General features: G+C 38.0%; 1 protein-coding gene across 3 annotated transcripts in view; it reads left to right on the plus strand.

Moving 5' to 3' along the window:
• The first annotated feature begins 2,263 nt into the window (after window positions 1-2,263).
• The window catches only part of LOC141434770 (tyrosine-protein kinase receptor torso-like), a 32,258-nt gene continuing 15,086 nt past the window's right edge, over window positions 2,264-19,435 (plus strand). The window contains exons 1-7 of one of the 3 annotated variants that reach the window (XM_074097205.1): window positions 2,264-2,719; window positions 13,934-13,964; window positions 15,510-15,637; window positions 15,946-16,183; window positions 16,591-16,682; window positions 17,108-17,210; window positions 18,819-18,973. In XM_074097205.1, coding sequence (XP_073953306.1) covers window positions 2,537-2,719; window positions 13,934-13,964; window positions 15,510-15,637; window positions 15,946-16,183; window positions 16,591-16,682; window positions 17,108-17,210; window positions 18,819-18,973 — 930 coding nt within the window. In that variant the 5' untranslated portion in view covers window positions 2,264-2,536. Of the gene's footprint in view, window positions 2,720-13,933; window positions 13,965-14,466; window positions 14,553-14,957; window positions 15,113-15,509; window positions 15,638-15,945; window positions 16,184-16,590; window positions 16,683-17,107; window positions 17,211-18,818; window positions 18,974-19,435 lie in introns of those variants that run through there. The other 2 variants (XM_074097207.1, XM_074097206.1) reach the window with 2 other exon arrangements.

A 19,435-nucleotide genomic window follows, 5' to 3' on the forward strand; every position in this document is an offset into this window, starting at 1 on the left:
TTTTAATTTCAGATTTAGCAAAAAAAACGTATTTAAGCCCATAAGACGTCAGGGGTTTTTTGGATAAAATTCTTAAAAATTTGTTCTGAACTGCCTTAAACTTAAAAACATCATAATAATTTTGTCATAGGTAGGAGGTAAGGTCAGCATCAAAAGTAGCTGCATACTTACACCATACAAATTTGACTAACGTGTTAAAACAACAGAGTAAAAAAGTGATCTGCTACTTTTGATGCTGACTGTACAGTTGCAGTTACAATATGTCAAAATTCATCATCGTCCCTGCCTATATACGTCCCACAGCTGGGCACAGACTTCATATCAGAATGAGAGGACTTGCGACGTAAGTTCCCACGCGGCCGATTGCGGATGAGGAATTTCTCGCACATGGACCATCGCGCATCGGACGGGCTTCGCACGTTGTGCAGGTAACTCACATTATTTTCCTTCACCGTAACATTCACCTCAAAATGAATAAGTGCCATCAAGACTAAGTATTTCATCATCCTCATAATGCATTGACGTTTGATCTTATTCGAATCGGTCATCACCTGATGATACGAGTATAAAGTACATACTTACCTACATTTCTTTCAAATGCATAAATACTAACAAACAGCACAGAAGCTGAAAGTGACTAACCAAAAACACAATCGAAAAAAAAATATATGTTGCAAATAATTTTCGGGTATAATTTTATTATTCTTTATCTAAGTAGTACCTAGTAATTAAGTATTTTTGCTAAACACAAAAAACCGGCCAAGAGCGTGTCGCACACGCCCAGGATAGGGTTCCGTAGCCATTACGAAAAAATCAAATTATATTTTTCTAAGGATTTCGTATTGTGTACTGAATCTTCCAAGTTTAGGTATATTTTATACCTTAGGCTGCTATTTACTCTTAGGGGCTGTTTCACCATCCATTGATTAGTGTTAACTGACGGTTAAATGTGATGCGATCTCCGTCTGTTCGAACAAAACAAATAGAGACGGCATCACATTTAACCATCAGTTAACACTAATCAATGGATGGTGAAACAGCCCCTTAAACTACTAATAATTCTCAAGCAATCTTAGCCGCTATAATTTTCCTTGTAAATTTAATATATTTACTACCATTCTGAATTTTTTCAATTTTTTCCACCCAACAGTTTAGATTTTAGAGGGGGGCGACGCTCGATTTCAATGAAAATTTGCACTTTAAAGTTAAATATTTCGCAAACAGATCACTGAATAGAAAAATTGTCTTAGCAACCCCTCAGTGGTTTTAAAAGACCTATCCAACGATATCCTACAATATAGGATTAGTCGAGAAAAAAAAATCACCCCCACTTTACGTCATGGGAGGTACCCTAAAAAAATTTTTCCCTTTTTTTTATTGTACCACTTTGTCGGCGTGACTGATATGTATATTTATGTCAAATTACAGCGTTCTAGTACTAACGGTCTCTGAGCTTACCCGCGGACAGACAGACAGACAGACAGACGGACAGACATGGCGAAACTATAAGGGTTCCTAGTTGACTACGGAACCCTAAAAAGGACGCGCTAAAAAAAAGGACTCATCATTAAATGATGTTAACGAGCCAAATCAAATCAAATAATTTATTTGCCACATACACAATAAAAATGTATGAAGTTGTTTCAAACGCTCATTTTACAGCTAAAATTGCGTTGTAATGGTAAAATTGTGTCAATGAGTAATGAAGTCCTGAAACATAATTATTATGTGTTTAGGAAATTACATATTCCTTCAGGCTGGACTTTAGTAAATTTCCTGCTAAAGCCAATCCGCAAATTGCACTTTTACGTTTTTTATCCGTCGCACGGCAAAACCCCGAAGCGTTTATGAATGGCCAGAGGGCCTACTCCGAAGTTCGAAAATCAAAGTTCGTAGTGTACCGTCCCTCTCGCTCTGGTATTAAATAGCATGAGTGTCAGGGGGAAGGAACGACACGAACTTCGATTTTCGAATTTCGTAATAGCCCTGCAGGCTCTATACTACGAACGAAGTGCAAAATTAGAACTTTGTATCTCTTGCCGTCCCGCTGTCGCTAATAATTTAATACGAAAGTGAGTGAGACGGTACGATACGAACTTCGATTTTCAAATTTCATAGTAGCCCCTCAATAGGAAAATCTCCACCCTGCGTCTGGCCACAAAAAGTATGAATTATGAGGTACATATTGCATAACGAACGATTTACGGTGGAAAGTCAAGCCGGCGAACGCCGGACGCACCGCCAGTCCTACGCATGGCTCCAATATAAGCGATCGCGGCTGATCGTCGACACGCTCGCGAATTTTCCGAAGGCACACAATTTTTGAAATTGGAACTTTCAAAGAATTTTATTAACCACCAGTACTTTAGTGTATTTTTTTAATTTAAACTTTTTTGTGTCACGATGGTAAACAATGATCATAGACACTGATAAAGGTTGTGAAATCTAAAAATAAAAAATAAACTACCCGCGCTGGCTGAAAGGAAATCTTCATGTGTGTTGTTATTAAAATAAAAACAAACGTTTTTTTTTTAATATGGCGAATGCGGCCGCGAAAAGTTCTGTGATAAGAGGCGTGCACTTGACGTTTGTTCTGTGTGTAATGATGATAACACGGTCAGAAGTGGTAGGAAGTGAATTTAGACTATCTGACAACCTTTTTCTTCCTAGTTCTAGTTTTGATGACCTTGCCTTGGAAGTTTGTAATGAAATAGGAGAGGTAAGATGCATTTAATTTTTTGTTATTGTTAACTTAGCCGTATAATTTACGCGTCACTTTTTACAATCCACAATTAACCTAAATATATTTTTAATATTTTTCAAACCACAAAAGTAAACTCGCCATGTTTTAATTGTATAATGCCATTTATTTAATATTGTATTCTGTTGAATCAATAATAACGTAAATAAGAAATAAACCACCGTTACATTAATAATACCATTCACAAATGGGGAAAACTAGAAGAAAATTGCTGTAAGTACTAGTAAAGATTTTATTCGAACGGTAGTTTTGTAGCAACACACAGATTTGCACTATTTTTGAGATTTAAAAAACTATTTTAAACTTAACGTTGAATTGTAAAATTCAGATATATGCATGTTACCTACCCTGGACTTTTCTGTTATCTCTAAATTTAATATTATATAAAATTCTCGGGTCACAATGTTCGCGACCAAACTCCCCCGAAACGGTTTGACCGATTTTTATGGTTTTTTTGTGTATGTCTCATGGGAGGTCTGAAAATAGGACGTAAACTTTTTTTTATTCTTCTATGTGGACTACAGCTAGTCTTACCATAAGACAGTTCAGAAATTAGTACTTTAATGCCTATATTAAAAATAAAAAACTGAAATCGTTTTTTATTAACTCGTTAATTTGCAGAAGTTTTAAGGATTAAAAGTAAAATATTGTTATATTCATTTTCACTCACTTTTGGTTACGAAGCCGTATTTTAGAACTTAGAAAACCGGCCAAGAGCGTGTCGGGCACATCCAAGATAGGGTTCCGTAGCCGTAACGAAAAAGTCAAGTAATTTATCTATGGATTTGAATTTTGTACGGAATCTAGTCAAGTTTAGGTATATTTTATTGGGGGGGGGGCTCGATTTTAATGAAAATGTGCACTTTAATGTTGAATATTTCGCAAACAGATTCCCGAATCGAAAAGTCGTCTTCACAACCCCCTTGAAAGACCTATCTAATGATACCCCACACTATCTATAGGGTTAGACGAGAAAAAAATCCCCCTCCCCTTTACATCTATGGGAGGTACCCTAAAAATTTTTTTTTATTTTCCTCACCATTTTGCCGGCATAGTTGCTACATAATATATGTAGAATTGTAGACTATCGTGTTCTAGCACTAATAGTCTTTGAGCAAAGCTGCGGACGGACAAACTTACAAAAAGACAGACGGACAGACATGGTGAAAATAAGGGTTCCGTTTTTGTCATTTTAGCTATGGAAATGGAACCCTAAAAGAATGTTTTTTTTGGTAGGTTATTATTACTACATACTTATACCGAGTGCGTGTCGAAATGATCACTTCTAGATAGCTTTCTTAAATGTTATCAACTTATCAGTATTAATTTCTAAAACAATTTTTCGCATACTAAATACTTGCTACTTATATATTATATATTATGTGCAATTCCGAAGCCTTCCTTAACTAATTTTGAAGTTTGAATTCATTAACGAAGACTTAACTAATTTTGAGGTAAAGTTCAAAAACTTGAACATTTTAACATTGAAAGTTAAAAAAGTAAGATAAATAAGTTCACATTTATTTCAAGTTCTAGTTCAATAATTAATAAATAAACTTTAATTACTTACATACTTTATTAAATACGGTATTTGACAACTCCTGAATTTGCCATACCTTAAATATTATTATGAAAATATAGATGTACAGACAGTGTTTTAGCGAAGAGAAAACTTAAATCGGTTGAAAATTGGATTTTTCGAAAAATCTATGTACCCTGTCTCTTTCTCAAACGCTTTTCTCTATGCAGCAAGTATGGCGCTACTGGCGTGTGACGTCACATGCCAGTATGTCTTTCTCTGTCTAATCTTGAATTTCAAACCTTTATAACTTTGTTATTTGTAAAGGTAGCTTAATTATTGTTTCTCTATTCGATAACAGGCATTGTGTAGTTTTAATTACAAAATAGTCAAATACCGTATTGCAACATTTATGATTATTACAATTATTACTAACAAATTGAAGATTTGCGAAGAATTGCGAAACTAAAGTGGCAGTGGGCGGGGCACATTGCTCGCAGGACGGATGGCCGATGGGGCCAGAAGGTTCTCGAATGGCGTCCGCGGACCGGGAGACGAGCTGTCGGTAGGCCTCCAACAAGATGGAGCGACGACTTGGTTAAGATCGCGGGATCGCGGTGGATGCGGAAAGCACAAGACCGGTCTGAGTGGAGAGCCTTGGGGGAGGCCTATGTCAAGCAGTGGACGTCTTTCGGCTGACATGATGATACAAAATAGTCAAATACCGTATTGCAACATTTATGATTATTACAATTATTACTAACAAATTGAAGATTAAATAGCATCCGCGAAAATACTATTCGAAAGCACTTAATTCGAAAATGGTAAAATCTGTAGTACCTACCTAACGTTGTATAATGATACAATAACCTAACCAACTAAAAGTTCTAAAACCCCCGACTTTGTAACTTCAAAGGTGCCACAGACAGACACACGTAGCGGTCAAACTTATAACACCCCTCTTTTTGGGTCGAGGGTAAAAAAATACAATTCAAATAAAATAGTCGGCTTTGGCTAATTGACAAATTGTCTAGGGCTCTATGCCTATTACTCCATTCGCATCACAATATTTCGCCCTCCATGGGTGTTGTCATAGGTGGCGCTTTAAAAAACGGCCGCAGGACCCCATTGCACCATGTTGACAGGTGCGACTACTGCTTTCGTAGAGTCATTCTTATAACCAACAAAAAGTTGGAAAACCCCCGACTTTGTCACTTCAAAGTTCAATATCTCAAAAACGGCTCAATCGATTTTGATTAACATGTCTAAGAACCATCGCTAGAAAACCTCAAATCAAAGGAATCCAAACTCGATGGGTTTGTGTCGTTTCATTACGGACTTCCTATAGCCACCTTCCAGCTTCATCATCAGATCAGCTTCATGTCATAATGATAATGCATTGTCATCCGATTTACACATGCATGCAAAATTTCAGCTCAATCGGAAACCGGCAAGTGGATCAACTTAACTTGCAAGTTTTTGGTAAAAAAAAAGCTTTTTTGCTGACTGTACTTTTTGTTGACAGTACTTGCATTGTCACACAAACCAAATATAAAAATTTGCATACCAAATTTCAAGTCGATGCTATTAACCGTTGAAGAGTTCCGTCCTGCGGAGACGATCCTGGCTGGACTACCAGGATGTCACTACCAGATTATTGTACTGTCTTGCAATTTACATAAGTATTCCAAATTTTAAGTCAATCTGACTACTGGAACTTGGTCAAATTATACTTGCAAGATTTGACTACAGACAGACAGACAACGGGACAGGTAAACTAAATAAAAGCTTGTAAAGATTTAAAGAAACCATCCGAATGTGGACACCCGAATCCAACTAGACTACTAAAGTAAATTAAATGAGCTATATAAGGCACTTGTCCCACCGCCGACGATGAGCGAGAAGCGAGCAGAGCGAGTAACTTGAAACGAGTGGGCGAGCAGCGAGAAGCGAGTGTTTGAGTACGACGGGCGATTACTCGCTCCACTCGCTCGAGCCGGGCGGCCGCCAAGCTAATAGCGCTGAGCGAGTATCGCGGAGCTAGTTTTATAGCTCAGCGAGTTTTATAGCTCTTGTCGCTGCGACAAAAGATGTAAAGCGAGTTCTCGCCGGCAGTGTGAACCGCCAGATCAACTATATATATATGTCTCTTTTACTCACACAGGATCTTATATCTTTTGTTCGTTTCTTGAGCGAGAAAATAGTCGATAGCCAATCGTTTCCTCGCGGGCGGTGAGACAACTGCCTAAGTATACCGGGTTGGAAATAATTGAGGTTACTTGTGGAAATGCGTCATTATAGAAAAGGCCTAGATAAACAGGAAAAATATTGTAGGTATGAAACAATGACAAGGAAAGCCATTTAAAGTAACAAAACCCATCGCAGTTATTACTGAACTAATGAAGGAAGTAGGTAAAGTCAGCATCAGAAGTGGATGAGCGGTTATGGTGTTCAAAATGAGGGTTTTCACAGAGGCGAAATATCGCTAGATGGCGTTAGAATCGAGAGGTCCGTTTGACGTCATTAATTAATTCCTCTTAATGGCGGCCATAAGGCTTGGGCCAATGTCAGTTAAATTAAAGTTAAATATATTCTTCTTATTCACGTTGTACGGTGATTGTAGTTTTTGCAACTTGATAGCAAAATTCCAGAAACCACGCGGAGACCACTTGCGCATTAAAAAATGTCAGACACGAGAGCAATATAGAATTTTGTGATCACTGTTCACTGTTAAGGTTAATCACCGCATAAAACACTATCAAATCCGTTTGACGTTTTCTCGTTTCTTCATGATTGGTTAAAAAACTAAATGAGTCAATCGCAAGCAAACGTCAAACGTCAAATGGACCTCACGATAGGTACTAACGCCATCTAGCGATATTGCGCCTCTGTGAAAACCCTCATTGTCTACACACGACTCTACTGTCAAAGTAATAAGAAAATGTTTAAGTAGATCAGTTTGAGCACCATAACCGCTCATCCACTTTTACTGCTGACTGTACCTACCTACTTCGATCAGTAGGGCTACCACGAAACTCGAAATTCGAAGTTCGTATCGTACCGTCCCTCTCGCTCTCGTATTAAATAGTATAAGTGTCAGAAGGACCGTACGACACGAACTTCGAGTTTCGTAGTAGCCCTGCTGTTCGTCATAATCAGAGGTACAAAGTTAGTTATAATTTCCGAGCAATACCGTTCCGTAGCCAAAATGGCATAAACGTAACTCTTATAAGCAGTTTCGCCATGTCTGACTGTCTGTCTGTCCGTAAGCGGCTTTGCTCAGAGACTATCAGTGCTAGAAAATTGAAATTTTGCACGGACATACATATGTAGCAACCATGCCGCCAAAATGATACAAAAAAAAATGGTACCTCCCCTAGACGTAAAGTGGGGGTGATTTTTTTTTCTCATCCAAGCCTATGGTGTGGGGTATCGTTGGATAGGCCTGCTTTAAAACATTGCGGGGTTGTGATGACGATATTTCGATTCAGTGATCTGTTGATTAAAATCGACAAACTTTGCCATTTATAATATTAGTAGGATTAATACGATTTAAAAGAAAAAAATATCATGCCTAGTAGGCTTTACAAGTTAACGAGTAATAGTCGATTAAACCTTATTAATATTGATTTTTTTCCGCATATTATACGGAACCCTACTCAGCGCGGACACTTAGGTACTTGGCCGTTTTTAAACCTTTGAGCATTTAGGTTATAATGCGTCGCTCCCCCACATTGAACAGGGGCATCGCTCTTGACCTGAAGTAATCAGCTGAGACAAAAATAACTAGAACTTTACCTTACTAGTTCACGATTACCCGTAAGGTAACGTCTGTGCGATGCGCCGGCCGGATATAAGTTGTTACTGACCCTGACTACGCAGCTAGCGGGTTCGATCCCAGTGACGGGAAAATATTTGTATGGTGAATACGATTTGTACTTGCGTTTTGGATGGATTGATTGATTAATATAATTTCACAATAAAATAAGTTTCATGTTTTATTTTCGAGAAAATAACTAGAATTTGACCATGTGACGCCCTCACCCTGGCTATAAAGCTGGAGCCGCTCCTGCATCTACGAACTCGTTTATATTGGTTCCGACATCGTACCCCCTGAATGCAGCCCCTAAGGCCGTATTGCCTAGCGCACGGGCGCTCGCGAAATTATTTACCATCTCTTTTTGCCCTAATACCAGACTCCGTGACGGAAAGAAGTAATGAAGGCGATCGTGATTCTAAGTTCTAAGGCCGAATTGCCTAACGTTTCTGTCGCTCGCGATCGCAATCAAATGACAGTTTTTGTATGCGAAATCTGTCATTTACTCGTATGCGATGGCGAGCGTCAGAAACGTTAGGCAATACGGCCTCAGGGTCTAAACTCCAACACTACTGAATAGTACATTGTGTCTTAAGGGCGGTAAACAAGGAATTACGAACGAGAGTCTATTAGAAGCCCGAAGTCGAAGACTGAGGGCTTTAATGAGTCGATGTTCGTAATTCTAGTACCGCCCGTGTGACATACAATGTTTTTCATCACATTTGCGAGTAAAATTGTATATTTGTAAAAGAAAAACTAATATTTTTTTCAAAAATTGCCGATACCGCTGACTGCGCTCTTGGCAGCGCCAGCCTCCGCGCCGCCCCACCTCACGCAGTATGTGCCCGACCTGCGCGCACACCATACAGTATCACACTCATTTACCGACCTTGGGCTTCATGACAAGAAAATTAGTACGGGCAATGACTCACTTACCGACCACGGGTTTCATGAGAAGCACATAAAGGTCGAGGGTTTTATTTGGGGGGTTGCAACCAAGATAGCCTGCATGTTACGACACTGTTTACGAGCAGGTGTGATGAAAACTATTTTACTGTGTAAAGCTCACATATTCCGTATTATGGGATCTTGTCTATAAATACAGTCGCGTGGAATTATTTCCGTGCTTATTGACAAACAACGGCGATGATTTGATCGCTTGTACAGTCACCCACATGAACGTAGAACTAAATCTTTCCACAGGATGTTACCCACTTGACGTAATTGAGGTTGTAATCTGTTTAGTTATTGCTAACTGTACCCACTGTGGGTGCAATGGCAAAGTTCCTCTCAAATATCCAAACTACTTAGCCCTTCTTAACGTACAAATTTTGAATCATTAGGTACACTTTTCTACTTGCTAAATGGTACTTGTCTCCGGATAATAGACTAATATAGATAAATAGGCGACGGAAGTACGGAAGCTAGTTATCCATTCTTTAGCCGTCTCTGCATATAAAAGACTAGCGACCCGCACGGGCAAAAAAAATGGCCAAGTGAGAGTCGGACTTCCGCACGAAAGGTTCCATACCTATACAACATTAGACATAAGCAAAAAAAAACTACGTTTGCTGTATGGGAGCCCCCTTAAATATTTATTTTACCTATTTTAATTTAGTTATTTATTTTTAACGTGAATGAATATTTCTGTGAATATTTCAAGCAGCTACCTCTTGCCGTTATTAATATCGAGCAAAAACGGCAAAAAAAATCACGTTGTATGGGAGCCCCCCTTAAATATTTATTTAATTCTGTTTTTAGTATTTGTTGTTATAGCGGCAACAGAAATACATCATCTGTGAAAACTTCAACTGTCTAACTATCACGGTTCATGAGATACAGCCTATTGACAGACAGACAGACACTGGAGTCTTAAGGTGCGACCGCGCGACCAAACCGCTGCTTAAAAAACGGTGACGGCACGGAATCGCAGTGACGCACCGTATGCGCACCGTTTTTATCGTATGCTCTCCACAGCGCTGCTGAAAATACGGAATCGCAGTGACGTGCCGTAAACGTCAGGTCTTTACCGAACAAAAATCGTGACGTTTACGGCAAGTCACTGCGATTCCGCACCGTTTGCGTATTTTAAGCAGCGGTGTGGAAAGCATGCAAAAAAACCGGCCAAGAGCGCGTCGGACACGCCCGAAATAGCGTTCCGTAGCCATTACGAAAAAATTAAGTAATATTTTTCTAAGGATTTCGTATTTTGTATGGAATATTCCAAGTTTAGGTATATTTTATACCTTAGGCTGCTACTTACTCTTAACCGTTAAGTATAGTTTTCCTTCTAAGTTTGATATACTTACTACCATCCTGAATTTTTTCAAATTTTTCCGCCCACCGGTTTAGATTTTAGACGGGGGGGCTCGATTATAATGAAAATTTGCACTTTAAAGTTGAATATTTTGCAAAAATCGTTTTAGCAACCCCCTAATGGTTTTGAAAGACCTATCCAACGAGATTGGATGAAAAAAAATCACCCCCACTTTACGTCTATGGGAGGTACTCTAATAAAATTTATTTTTGAATTTTTATTGTACCATTTTGTCGGCATAGTTTACATATATATTCGAGCAAAATTACAGCTGTCTAGCATTGATAGTCCCTGAACAAAGCCGCGGGCGGACAGACAGACAGACATGGCGAAACTATAAGGGTTCCGTTTTTGCCATTTTAGCTACATAACCCTAAAAACGGTGCGCATACGATGCGTCACTGCGATTCCGTACTGTCGCCGTTTTTTAAGCAGCGGTTTGGTCGCACCTTTAGCAATAGGGTCCCGATTTTATCACCCTTTGGGCACAGAACTCTAAAAAGGTCTCAAATCAAGAGCACTGCACACCCATTTTTCAGCTCCATTTCCCAATAACTACACCCGAACCCGACCCGCGCAAAGCCGAGGCGCGTCAACGTAGAGCATTTTTTGGTTAGACTGATATTTTTAATTTCGTAATATCTTTTGAATGGAATGTCCACTTTGAATAATTTAAAAAGTAATCTACAGGTATTGAAACCGTCTTGAATATAAAATTGTTTATTTTTAATAAGGATTAATACAAAGGTATGGATAACATGGTCTGATTTTAGTGACGTAGGACATAACTATAATTAATTTAATTATATTAATTTTGAGTTAATTCGTAACAAACATCCAAAAATACAAAAATCCAAATCTTTCCTCTTTATAATATTTGTATAGATGAAGCAAAGCTCTTAGTGCGAATGACCGGAATATTAATTAAAAACTAAGGGTGCAGTCGCTTCTTACGTCTAGTCGTAGGTACGGTGGTAAAAAAGACATAAATTACGGAATAAGTTCACGTAATTTCGAAATTTCGTGAAAAAAACGTTAATTTCAGGCCACTACAGCACCCACTAAGCATTAATATTTGCGCAACCACCAAGTGTGTTTCGTAAGTCATAACATACTCGTAGAAGTGTCACTTCTGTGCGCTTTTGTATTCATTTTAAATAGTTTTATGGCCCGCAAACAATTCCACACATCTCTAAACAGTTCTAATCATGTCAAAACTTCATTCTTCACGTTTATGGACTGCAGCCACAAAACCCACTCGGAAATGTTTTACTGCGGTTAGGAATTTCAATAGACGAACAGAGCACCACTAAGTACGTATTTAAAACCTAGCGTTGCGAAGCAATGCTTGTCATGACATGATATATGGATATGAGGATACTTTGGGACTAGGTCAATTGGTGTGAATTGTCCCGTAATATTTATTTATTTATGAACCAATAGAAACACTTCATTTACCTATATTCTCGCTCAGAACAGCTTTAGTTTAAATAGCTCAGCGGAGCGAGAGTAGGTGAATGAAGCATTTCTATTTCGTTCATAACAAGAAAAACCGATTTTGAGACCATTTTTAGACTTCAAATTCCAGGATGTCACTAAAATTGTGGTCTTTTTAGGGCTTGAACACACCATACGGCGTGGTGTGTGGTGTCGTAACGTGAATCGACGTGGTTTGCGTTATGGTGTGTCAGGTGTGTCGAGTGCTCGGCACCGTACCTATATCGGCGTGTTTTTTCATGTATTTCATTATTTATTGTCCTTTTTGTCATTTTACCCTACTGTGAGTACAAAAAAAAATCGTTTCTATTTTTAGAAGCTGGTACGTCATTAGACATAATAATTGCGTCCACACGATTATCCGCCAACCCCCTACTGTCTGGCAAAACATGTTTACGGGAACCAAAAGGGTCGCGGTCGCAGTCGTTGATAGCTGTCAGACGATAACTCCAAATATTATAGTCCGAGATCCCATCACCTTGTTATGCAACTATATGATTTATTATTCCATTTAATTGAACTGATGTTAAAAAAAGGCTAAGAGTTTTCTACAACAAAGTTACAAGTTTCAAAATATATGTTTTAATTACCGTAGTTATTTATGAAAATCCAGTGCTACCAGTCTTGATGAAATCACGTGAGGTGAAATAGGGGTCAATCACGGTCACTTTTATGTAAAAAAAAAGTAGCTTTCAGACTTTTCTCATTAGTGCAAAATTGTGTAGGTATCTACTTATAGTAAATTTCAAATAACACGGTGCCGCTTAGTTGCCTAGCAAAATTTTACCGCAAATAATCTTTTAAGTACCTACGTGATTGTTTCTGTATGACACTATGAAATTTTACAAACAACTATAATATTTCGTTGTGTTCTGAGTTCTGAATAACAAAGGTGTCCATTAGCTGTAGTATTTTATTACGAATATTTTTTACTGACAATGACATCTGATTCATTTATTATTAAAATTATAAAATTATATATCAATAAATAAATAAATTATATCGGAAAAGATACGGTAGTACCTTACCTACGTAAAATAAAGATTTTTAAGATAACAACATTTTCATACAACTAAAAACATTTATTAGTAGGGTAATACTATTTGTGGTGTATAGTCGAGTTCATAAACTTGTGAGCAAAAATTTGATCGAAAATATCTGAACACGACTCTATTGTTAACGGCGTAGAAGCGTGTTAGTTCAGACATTTTTTATCTCAATTTTTCTCACAAGCTAATGAACTCGACTGTACAATAAAGAGTCATTGTATTGTATGTATTGTATTGTATTGTATTGTATTGTATTGTATTGTATTGTATTGTATTGTATTGTATTGTATTGTATTGTATTGTATTGTATTGTAATTACTTAACTTACCCCAAAAGCGTAAAAACTGTTACATGAGGTGGAACAAGCAAGATTCTATAGAACATAGAGGTACAAACGTAACAAAGTCGTAGGTACTGTAAGTACTTGTTTTAAAGGAATAAATGACATCTTACTAGAATTTTTAAGCTAGAAGTCCAAAAAATTTAGGTATAGTCACCAGCACCAATATCTGACACAACAAACGCGTGCAAAATATCTGATACGACTCTATTTCGAGGGCCGGCAGGACTCGTCAGATATTTTTCACGTTCCGCTGTGGCAGAACTCTATTCAGAACAGTTTCTAAGGTCTTGAATAGAAACTCTAGGTATTGCCAAAATCTCCACGGTCCCTCGAGATAAAATCCTAATGTCACAACCGCTATGTTTAAGTAGAGCTCGTTTAGAGTCATGAAATTTGACACGGTGTTTTTGAACGTCAGTGTACTTAGATCACAATGTCATTTTTGGGAATTTGGCAAAAAAGGATACCTGTACACACCTGCAAAGAAATGCAACGATATTTGTGAAGTACCCAATTCGTACTGGACCCGCTTAGGAACTACTGGTTCAGCACTCTCACTCTGATAAAGTCTGTGCCTGCCGTGGGACGTATATAGGTCAAATACCTAACTATGTATATCTTCTTTTCCAGAATCCCCCAGAATGCATAAAACAGTTTTTAAGTGAGTATTTACTTTAAGCATCTACATTTATTTTTATTATTTTTCACCACATAGAAAATGCAAGTGCGCTGTTAATCAGATTCTAGCCAGGACCTGATTTAGGGGAGGGCATCCATGGCCACAGCCCCTGGGCTGATTGGCTCAACAGTAGAGATTTAGAAATTTCAACGACTCACCAACTTTTCCTTTTTTTCAGTCTTTTTTTTCGCCTTAATGACTCCCCTTCTTCATTGCTTAAGGCCTCTAGACCTCTAAATCCGGAACCCGAAACCACAGTATATATATAAGCTAAAGCAGTGGGAAGCTACGAACAAATCGATCGAAACGAACACACTTACACAGACGCGCGCTCTACACGGTCTCTAAGGGGGTCTCGCGGTACTGCAGTCGCGAATGACGCGTCGAGACGAGACGAGCGAGACGAGCAGTGGCCGCGTTGCGCTTGCGTTGTTTCAATTGCGTGCGCCCCAGACAATCCGCGATATTATAAACTATGCCTAGGAAATATTGTGCAGTGTATAGCTGCTTGAACACGGATTATTCAAAACCGGGGCTTTCATTTTTTAAACTCCCCGCTGATGTGGAAAGGTAAGAATGATTTACTATTACTAAATAAAATCATTTTTCTTTTAAATAAAACGTTTGGTTGTTTTGGTGATAGGTAGGAAAGTAGGTAGGGGATACGTCGGGAAGTGAGTCAAATTTAACTTGCAAGATTTGAACTGAATAAACATTTTTTTTTTAATTTTACAAAAAATAAGTGGCCAACCCTAACGCTCCATTGGAGCGTAGGTATTTATCTCAAAAAATATGCCTAGCTTCCATACTGCTTTAGCTTCTATATATAACTGTGCCCAAACTGACTCAAATAATAAAACTTCTAAAAATAAATTGTTTAATGAACTAAAACAATTACTTTCCTCACCCGCGACCTTATGATAGCTATGTTTATGCAAGATATGTGAGTCTAACATCTGGTAGCATGGTGTTCGGTTGTGTTGCTCTGAAGGCTCTGGTTGAGTTTGAAACGCGTCAGTGTAGTGTGGTGGTGGTGATAGATGGGTTTGTGTGTGTTCTTTCAGTGTGGAGGTGGAGGAACTGCATGAACACGCATATCTTGTATAAACGTAGCTATAATAAGGTCGCGGGTGAGCAAAGTAATTATTTTAGTTCATTGATATGGATGGACCTCCGCAAAGTAACGCCTGATTCAATAAATTTAATAAATTGATTGTACGAAGAACTTTAGTTTTTTTTACTGTAAATTGTATTCATATTTGTCGCTTGTTTGTTGTTTGGTAGCTAAGCGAATATACCGTAGAGATTTAGTCGAACCATTTTAAATGTAAAACCATGGAACTTTTCGCATTGAGCGTATATATAGTGAACTTGCAAACGCTTACCAAATAAGTCTTGGAAATACCTAACTTATGTAAAAATCTAAAAATTGCCATGGCGAATCACGAAGACATTTCGAAGTTTTTCTATTTGTGTGTATTTGTCAGTATTTAAAATAAGTAGGTTGTTAATGTTTTGATTCAATAGGCACTCCCGAGGCGGCATGGCTGCCCTCAGAACTACAAGTGACAGAGCGGTCAAATGAAACTGTCATGTACAACGTGACGTCATCGGATATGCTGCAACTGGTCGTGCTAGTACCTGACAAAGGTTATGTGAGTAAACAAAATATTATACGAGTACGTACCGTACAGTCTACTAAACCTAAAATAAAATGTACACACACACGCACGCACGCACGCAAGCACGCACACACGCACGCACGCACGCACGCACACGCACACGCACACGCACACACTCATAGTAGGTACAGTAGCTACCTAATATACACTGCAAATGGTATGCTTATTTTTTTCCAAAATTACGCAAACACAACCCTACTTTTTCTACACGTGCACATATAAAACACGACTTTATCTAATATAATTCCTTAAGTTTAGAAGTTAAAACATTACCCTTTCAGGCAATAAAAAATTACGTGTGGCCTGAAGACGTAGCCGGTTCAGTTAACGTAGACGACACGAGCCACTACACATTTTGGACGGCCGTTATGGCGTATAACGGGACCCACTCAGCATGGCGTGAGGGCCCAAGACTGGGTCCCCGTATCCCACCGCAGCAAAAGGAATATATTATTAGAATAAATGAAACTTATGAAGACAGCTCCTACGTACGTGTCAACTTTAAATGGAGTACCAGAGGTAAGGTTATTGATGTACCTACGATTTTCAAAAAATATCTACTGTCGAAGAAACTGTGACTTATACTAGGGTTTCGCTGCAAATGTGCCATTAATTTATTACGTAAGATGGTGTAGAGGGAGGGGGTCTGCCATGTTTTATTTTCTCTTGCAAGGGGGTGGGAGTGTAGATAGTTCTTACATAAAATCACAAAAATACGCAAACTTAATATCCTTAAATCCTGTATCACGCTTACCAACCCACTTGCCAAGCGTGGCGAGTATTGTCTGACGTAATAAATGAATACGTATATTTCACATCCTGGTACGCGAGCCAGTTTTCTCAACTGTTAATACATCTAGCTGTTAATACATATAGTTTTGTAAGGCGCCTCCAGAGCATTTTCTTAAATATTCACCTTTTTACAGATATTGACGACGTTCTTGAAAAAGATACAACTTACACAGTAGCAAACGGCTGTTTCAACAAGAAGGATACGGAGGATCACATTAAAATCAAGGTAAGTAAATATTCTCTATATATACCCGATTTAAGTTAGTTAGTTATCTTTTATTTTACACAATCACGTTGCCAATATCTATAGTAGGTACGTCGAAGATTACGTGTATAGTTATCCATGACTACCACATTTTTTTTCAAATTTTATAAATTATTTACAAAATAGCTTATTTATTCAGGAACCCCATTTTAAAGATCGAGTGTTCGAGAATGGTTAAAAAAATTCTACGAAGTCATGGAGTTTGCAATATACTTAGAAAATTATAAAATTTTCGTCATTATCGAGTGATATTTTTAATTGAACGTGGTTAAAAAAGTATCTGGGGGACGGCAGTGCCCACACCAAGTCGATTATATTATGTATTTTAATGGGTTTGTGGGAGGTTTATTGTAATGCCGTAATGTTCAGATTGTTTTTTTTTTCAGGCAGGCAAAACCCCGTCATTTACAATCGGTGTCTCTCCGGGTGACAAGTGCACGTTTACTGTGATAGGACCAGACGGTAGTGGGGAACGGCAGTACAAAGTAGGTAGGTTCGCAAGGTACATTACAATTTCAGATTTTCAACTTCACGGCCGAACGCTGTTTGCTTGTTTTTATAGTGCTCCCGAAATGGTTAGTTTGATACAAAATGCTCGATATCGTTGTCAAAAAAAAACTTTTGGAATATTTAAATTCTGTTTCAAGGTCGGTTTGTAAGATATTTTCATATTTTCTGTTAAAGAAAAGACATACTCGCAATTTAAAATGAAATTTAAGGCAAGTCTAGTTAAACGAATTTTATGATAATGCTGTCTAAAAGTTTTTTATTTATTTAATTCAGTATGTCTATACTTCCAGTCTTTGATTTACTTTTGAGAAAGAATCTGAATCTTATAATATTTGAGGGAGGAAGTTCTAGGTTAGCTATTGCTTAAAGTCCCGTTAGATGGCGCTGTTATCAATATTGTCTTATTGGCTGATTTTTGCTATATTAGTTAAGTAATTATCTCAACAAAAATTTACTGCGAGCAACTCAGTGCAACAGAATTTCAACCTCACGGTCAAATGTAATATTAAATTTAATGCTGAAAAATTTGCATGAATTTACGTTCAATGAAGGATACCCGTTTACAGTGTATTGTCTCTAAGCTGAGCGGTTGAGATTTTCGAACTTTACATGCGTATGTACCATCAGGCAAATATATGGTCTACCACCCTAAAGTTGATAATCTTTTGCATGTCATAAAACAATAATGCCAATAGAAGTGTCTGTCAAGTTATTCGACTTTAGCGACACATCATTTGTTTCAAATTGATGGTACATCCTGTAGAATTATCGGAATAAAAAGTATCCTATATGGGATATTTCCGAAATCAACCGAACCGAGTGTCATTTAAATCCGTTAGTTCTACCAATGCAACGCACACGCTTACAAATTTTGCATTTATAATACTACTAGCTTTTGCCCGCGGCTTCGTCCGCGTGGATTTCAGTTATCGCGCGCTGTTCCTTCGGGAATAGTACATTTTTCCGGGATAAAAAGTCTTTTGCTGGCCCATAAACTATCTCAATAACTATAATCTCATAAACAATCCGTCGGTCCGTTTCGACGTGAAAGACGGACAAACATACAAATACTAGCGTATACCCGCGGCTTCGCAAGCGTAAATCATTAGATACAGCAGTTGAATTGAAATTCCGGGATTTTATTATATTCTCGATGGGAATTCTCTAAAATTACATCTTGATTTTCATTGACGTTAAATTAAAACACCCATGCCAAATTTCATGACTCTAAACCCAGCGGTTGTAATTTCGTGATTTTATCCCTATCCCGTGGGAATATCGGGATAAAAAGTAGCCTATGTGTTATTCCAGACGTCCAGCTACCTACATACCAAATTTCATGACTCTAAGCCTAGCGGTTGTTATTTAGAGATTTTATCCCTATCCCGTGGGAATATCGGGATAAAAAATATTCTATGTTTTAATTTTAATCCAGGTTATAAACTAACTTTTTGCTAAATTTCATCCAAATCCGTTCAGCCATTTCAGCGAGAACTCACTCACTCACTCACTCACTCACAAACTTTCATATTTATAATATTAGTAGGATTACAGTATTTCACCGGCTCAATTTTACAAATCCAACAGGTCCCCAACCGATAGAGGACATCGCAGCAGTTGCGTCCCCTTCCAATGCGGCTTGGGACGTGCGCGTGCGCTGGAAGCGACCGCCACGTGATCCAGAAAGCTACCAAGTAGTATTGGTACACGCGAACTTCACTACTTACGTGACTGAATTGGGGGTAAGGAATATTCTATAGTCTTTCAGAAAACGCATTGTGTTACAAAATATCCAAAAAACACCTTCATAAAAGCCAAAATACGGGTCAACCCTTATTATACAGGGTGATTCAGGAGACGTGAACAAAACCATGCTACCCTTAGTAATTGATAATGTATCGTTCACAAACATATTTAAGTAAAACCTCTATACATTTAATTGCAGAGAGACCATGCTTAGTAAATAATTTAATATTTTTTTATTAGCAACATTTTAAAAAAACCTTCATCTCACTAATACTAGTACGATATAGAAAGAAAGAAAAAACATTTACTGCTCATAAAAAAGTACCATATATAGCCAGGCTAGCAGGCTAGGTATATATATATAGTAGCCTAACTGAATCTGGTAGGGTTGGCCTGCTTACGTCTCCTGACTCACCCTGTATGGGTTAACAGATTTTCTGTGTTGTATATCTACTCTA

This window comes from Choristoneura fumiferana, chromosome 14 (assembly GCF_025370935.1).
Source record: "Choristoneura fumiferana chromosome 14, NRCan_CFum_1, whole genome shotgun sequence".
Lineage (NCBI taxonomy): Eukaryota > Metazoa > Arthropoda > Insecta > Lepidoptera > Tortricidae > Choristoneura > Choristoneura fumiferana.